Source organism: Sinocyclocheilus anshuiensis, unplaced genomic scaffold (assembly GCF_001515605.1).
Source record: "Sinocyclocheilus anshuiensis isolate Anshui unplaced genomic scaffold, SAMN03320099.WGS_v1.1 scaffold1287, whole genome shotgun sequence".
NCBI lineage: Eukaryota > Metazoa > Chordata > Actinopteri > Cypriniformes > Cyprinidae > Sinocyclocheilus > Sinocyclocheilus anshuiensis.
Window position 1 is genome coordinate 336,211 of NW_015539958.1, and position 6,016 is coordinate 342,226.

Consider the following 6,016-nt stretch of genomic DNA (forward strand, 5'->3'; position numbering starts at 1 on the left):
ATATGCACAACAAGAAATAGCTGCTTAACCTAACCTAAGTCAGTTATGTGATACTTTGCAAAAAGTAACAGGAAATTACCATTTCTTTGCCCTGTTATATCACACTACATTACAGTTCCCAGAAAACAGCAGAGATTGTTCATTGATCGGGTGCAATAACATACACACAGACGTAGTAATTTGTGTATTCTGACAGTGTCGGAATAAGTTTAGGACTCTGATCAGGGACTAGGCCTATTAAAGAGGATCAGATCTAACACAAGAGATCAGTTTTGGTGAGACAGTCACATAACCAACTTAAGCCACTTAATGCAAGGATCAGCCATTGCAGTACATGTGGTACTAGTTCATGGGTTTGAATTACATCAAAGGGTCGACACTTTTGTTTAAAGTTATAATATATCTAGTTTCAATAACCAACAGAACACAATCAACTGTCTTGGCCTTGCAAGAAAATAAGACTGACTCTGTGAAACAGTTATAACTGGGCCATTTTAGCAGCTGTCTTTGTTCTTTACTCTTAAATATAAAGGTTCAAGAAGGGAACTTTTGCAGCAATGCCATAGAAAACCCATTTTTGGTTCCCCAAGGAACCTTTTAGTGAACAGTTCTTAAAATAAACATTTTTTCTTCTTAGTGTGAAGAATATTAAATAACCTTTTTCAACTATAAAGAACCTAGTGAAATTTCCACGATTGTTAAAGATTCTTCATTGAATAACCACTGCCAATAAATAAACTTTATTTAGAACTATATAGTGTTGAGCATGTCTTAGACATAAAGTAATTAGTGTATTCAAGTGCGTTCCTTCATGCACTGATTAAACCCAAATATTTAAAATGATCAAGTGTGTAAAGCATTCAGTGCTAATGTAACTTTTAATAACACATACAATTGCTGCTGTCTGCACTAGGGTGATATAAGTGTTATATATAGTCAATGATACACCTGTACTTTATGTGTTTGCCATGTGTACCGCAGCGCCAAATCACCTGAAATTGTGGACTTTGATCCGACTGCGAGAGCCCACATTTTCTACATCAAGACCGTTCTTGCAACGTCATGACTGATGTTCCAGTTATTACACAACATAAATTAGTTGCACTTTGCAGTCCTGTACTGAATGAAAAGTTAAAATTTAAGCCCCTCTGTGGCACTACCTTAATTCTAGCAGCCAATCACTGCGGTGACTTTCTGACTCTGACTCTCACATTCATTCCTGTTCCTCTTTATGAGTTAATGACATGTTGAGTAAGGCTCAAACAGAAGCACATGATTCCTCTCTTCCAGACGTTTAGCATTTGAAAGGATCCCTTAACACTGTTGCCTGTATTCTTGATGGGTTATGGACTATATTCTCTGTAAAATATATGTACAAATAAAGAGAATGACTAAATTTAATCTAAAATCTTTTTTTAATTATATTTCTTTAACCACTACAAGAAAGAAAGAAAGGGTAACACTTTACAGTAAGGTTCCATTAGTTAATGTTAGTTAATGTATTAACTAACATGAACGAACCATGAACAATACATTTATTACAGTATTTATTAATCTTTGTTAATTTTAGTTAATGAAAATACAGTCATTCATAGTTAGTTCAGTTCACAGTGCATTAACTAATGTTAACAAGCACAATGTTTGATTTTAATAATGCATTCATAAATGTTGGAATTAACATTAACCAAGATTAATAAATGTTGTAGAAGTATTGCTCATGCTTAGTTCATGATAACTAAAGTAGTTAACTAATGTTAACTAATGAACCTTATTGTAAAGTGTTACCAAAGAAAGAAAGAAAGAAAGAAAGAAAAAGAGAATAAAATCTGAAAGGCTGAAATTCTTGAAATAATATTGCAAGTAATTTGGCATAATCTATTAATAAATATATTAATATTAATAAATAGTAAATAGTACATTTTGTTTTATAATTTAATGCCAAAAAAAAAAAAAGTGTGGCATAACCAGCCTGCAGGAAGCAATATTGTTGATCCTCATGTCTCTAAAGATAATTGTTGTATTATTATTATTTTTAAATAAGACACACACACACACACACACACACACACACATAAATATATAAATATATATATTGAACAATGGAGGGCCTTGGATTCAAAAGGTTGAGAATCACTGCTCTAAAGCGCATATTTGTCCTTGTTCCAATGACAAGGATGACTTTTGTCCATGCGTCAATGACGCGCCAAAGTGAAACCCCTGCAGATGAATAACTTCACGAGCGCCTAAGTACCTGCGGGAGCCGCTTCTCAACTCCTCCCCTCAGAGCGTCACTCTACAGCTCTGCCCTTAATAGCAAAGCGACTCCACTATCGTGCAGTTCCAGCGGAGCCGCCGGTTATTACGGTCAGTGACACATATATCATTCCGCAGGGCATTTTCAGAAAAGCTGCAGTGATTTTACAAGCTTTCGAATAGCACAAATGGCAAAGAAGGCCACTTCGCTTTTCCTCCGGGCTCTGGAGATGTCAGAAAGACAGTCGTGCGATGTTATGAGGAGAAACTCCAACTGCACCATCAGGTAAAAGCGCATCACTCGGCCTGTACAATACTTGCTATTAATACAACTGCAAAAAGAGAGACAAAAAATTGTTTATAAATCATTAGTAGATATAATTCAATTATTTAGGCTATTTTACCTGAACAAACCACCAAATGCGTAGACTACTGCCTAGTTCCGAAAACAGCCGGGTGCTTTTAGTTTCTTTTACAGTTTAGTTCAGGGGTAGGCAAGTTCGGTCCTAGAGAGCCGCAGTCCTGCAGAGTTCAGCTCCAACCCTGAAAACAAAACTCACCTGCCTATAGCCTTAGTAATCCTGAAGACATTGATTAGCTTGTTCAGGTGTGTCTGATTAGGGTTGGAGCTGAACTCTGCAGGATTGCGGCTCTCTAGGACCGAACTTGCCTACCCCTGGTTTAGTTCAACAACTGTAAATAAATATGCGTCCAGTGTTTATTTTAAATGGTTGCAGTGGTGAAAACCTGTTGAATTGAGAGACTAGGTAGCTGTGAACTGTGTGGGAATGTTGAACAAAGCAGAAGAGCAGCTAGTGCTGGTGTAAAATAACTCTCAGGGTAGTGAGAAGTCACGAGACGGAGAAACTGAAAGAGCTGCTGTGAGTACCGAGAGTGCCAGAAGAAAAACTATAGCCTAGTATTTCTGTCAAATATTCCCGATGGTATAACGTAACTACAACATAAAGCTTTCATCCAGTAAATTAATTTTGTTTTTGATTTTTTTTTTCTGAGAGGAAAGCGAAGCGCGTGCATCATTTGAATAATGCAGGGTCAGTGCGCGGCTGCGTGGGCCATACAGCGGTGAAACGGGTTTACCAGTAATTGATCGGCTGCTCTTTGCTATTTACTAGAAAGTATGTCATTTTATCAGGTCAACCTAGAAATTTCCAAAAACACTGCTTCACATCGTTTTTCCCACATTTGTTGTGAACAAACCTGTCAACAAGTTGCATGATGCAACCCTTTACAGACATATGGCAAGAGTGTGGCTGTAATCCATAGTATTCTGCTTTTGTCAGGTGAATAACTACTTTTTATGTTTTTTTTTAGACATTTGAGCTCATGTGGTATCTTAGCTACACGGCCAGTAAGCTTACCTCCTCCTTCAGCATCTTCTCAGATGGTGCCCACCCGGAGCTTCATTAACTTATCAGCCCCCCTCATAGCACGGAGAATGGAGTACTCAGAGAGACGGAGCATTGCGTACGTACAAATCGATGTTACATAAAACCAAAAAATCTTCACTTTCACTACAAGTTAATTCTCATTTAGCAACATCTTTGTTAACACAAGTTGATTTTCCCACCAGTTACTCACCTGAGCAGATGTACAACATTGTTGCCAATGTGGACCAGTACCAGCAGTTTGTGCCTTGGTGCAAGAGGTCAAAGGTAACGAAGGGGCGGAATGGGGACATGCGAGCTCAGCTTGAAATTGGGTTCCCCCCATTTGTCGAACGCTACACCTCTGAGGTCACAGTCATCCCAAGCCACCAAGTCCGAGTGAGTCTAAAAACTATTTAGAAATTAGAAAACCGTTTCAGTTGTGAATGCAAGACATTATTCTTGTTTTAACAAAAAAGAGGTTGTGATTTGGAACTAGATTTATGTAGATTAAGTGGTATTGATTTAACATGGGTAAATCTGATGTTTGTCCTAAGCCTTCAGCATGTCCATGCATCACAGGATCAACTTACATACTGGCCAAGTAAGCTGTCAGGGGCCGTCTGTCTGAAGTATGTACTTGTGTTTCAGGCGGTGTGTACAGACGGGACACTCTTCAATCACCTTGAGACATTGTGGCGATTCACTCCTGGAGCTGCAGGCCAGGCCGAATCCTGCAATGTGGAGTTCTTTGTAAGTAGTGCAACTGGCAAATACAGAGACACGCACTTACACAGACATGCACACACTTTTACAATCTACATTCATCACTTTGACACTTCTATTACTTGTGCTCTTCCTCTTTGGTGGTTTAATCCCATAATTCCTGTTCAAATTGAGCAGAGGTATCAGACCAGATTAGTGGCTATTTTTACCACGTGAGCTGCCCTTCCGGTTCTCCTTAAATAGCTAGTAACGAAGACAGGCATGATAACCATTCAGTTACTGGAGGGAACTGTAGGACCTAAATGTCATTGGATTAGGAGATCCGGGAGATTTGGGAGATTAAAGGACCCATTGATTAAAAAGAATGAAGACTAAAACATGAATGTTAACAGTACAAAGCCCTTGTTAATTAGGTAAAAAAAAAAAAAAAAAAAACTCAACTGAACTTTAGCATCAAAGCTTTTTATTTAAAATCATACAGCACAATAAATGAACTTTTTGGCTAAAATATATGCTAATTTTACCCATAACTGTGTATCCCCTTTCTAGGTGTCATTTGAGTTCAAATCTCTGCTCCACTCACAATTAGCGACAGTATTTTTTGATGAGGTGGTCAAACAGATGGTCAACGCTTTTGAGACGCGAGCAACCAAACTTTACGCCACAGGTGTTCATCGACAGAAGACTTCATTCAGAAGAGCAACTCATTGTTAAAATGGATACAAGGAGATACATAACCACATAACTTGTTAAAATGTTCTGGAGAAGAACAGCTTTTTTTAAAATCCAGTTTGTTGGATTTTAAGGCCAGCACATATTTTTGCTGGGAAAAAAAGAACACGTTTGAGAATCCTATTTATTTAAACCAGATATAATAATTTATTGAGATGAGTGTGTCTGTACAATTTATATATTATCTGTGGAGTGAAAGAGAAAGATGATTGCAGTAAAAATTGTTGAGGATGAATGCTTTTTCATATTTATGATCATTATATTCACACACTTGACAAAAGGGAAAAAATTAGCTCTAAATTATTATTGAGTGCACTTTTTCTAGACTTGTAATAAAACAATAATATATTTACTTAAAACTGTTTTTTTTTTTTTCATGATTTATGTGCTGTCAGAACCACACAACACTAGTCATCCAAAGTTTAATCCTTAAGAAAAAAACAAAAACAAAAAACTTTGGGTTACAACAAAGGGCTATAAGAATAAACCTTAAAGGGTTAGTTCACCCAAAAATGAAAATTCTGTCATTACTCACTCACCCTCATGTCTTTCCAAACCTGTAAGACCTTTGTAACTTGTGATACTCTCGTGAATGTGTGTCGAGGACTGACACAGAAGAGAAGAAATTGTTGAATAAAGTAGTCATTTTTGTTTTCTTTGCGCACAAAAAGTATTCTCATAGCTTCATAAAATTACGGTTGAACCACTGATGTTACATGGACAATTGTAACGATGTTCTTACTACATTTCTGGGCCTTGAACGTTTCAGTTGCATTGCTGTCTATGCAGGGTCAGAAAGCTCTTGGATTTCACTGAAGATGAACGTAGGTCTTACGGGTTTGGAACGACATGAGGGTGAATAATTAATGACAGAATTTAAATTTTTGGGTGAACCATTACTTTAAAACTGTAAAGAGGTT

The 6,016-nt window shown here is 37.3% G+C and overlaps 1 protein-coding gene across 1 annotated transcript; it reads left to right on the forward strand.

The window, feature by feature from the left end:
* Positions 1-2,271: 2,271 nt before the first annotated feature.
* Positions 2,272-5,547, forward strand: LOC107687003 (coenzyme Q-binding protein COQ10 homolog, mitochondrial). The gene is made up of 5 exons (XM_016484142.1): positions 2,272-2,539; positions 3,586-3,738; positions 3,845-4,037; positions 4,290-4,391; positions 4,914-5,547. Exons 1-5 carry the CDS (start codon positions 2,442-2,444, stop codon positions 5,076-5,078), a joined length of 711 nt encoding a protein of 236 aa, XP_016339628.1. The 5' UTR covers positions 2,272-2,441; the 3' UTR covers positions 5,079-5,547.
* The last annotated feature ends 469 nt before the right edge of the window (positions 5,548-6,016 follow it).

Excerpts from the sequence above, each read along its gene's own strand:
- LOC107687003 (XM_016484142.1), top strand. The coding sequence starts at position 2,442 with ATGGCAAAGAAGGCCACTTCGCTTTTCCTCCGGGCTCTGGAGATGTCA. Across the intron at positions 4,038-4,289 it reads TCCCAAGCCACCAAGTCCGA|GCGGTGTGTACAGACGGGAC; the intron begins GTGAGTCTAAAA and ends CTTGTGTTTCAG. Across the intron at positions 4,392-4,913 it reads CCTGCAATGTGGAGTTCTTT|GTGTCATTTGAGTTCAAATC; the intron begins GTAAGTAGTGCA and ends TCCCCTTTCTAG.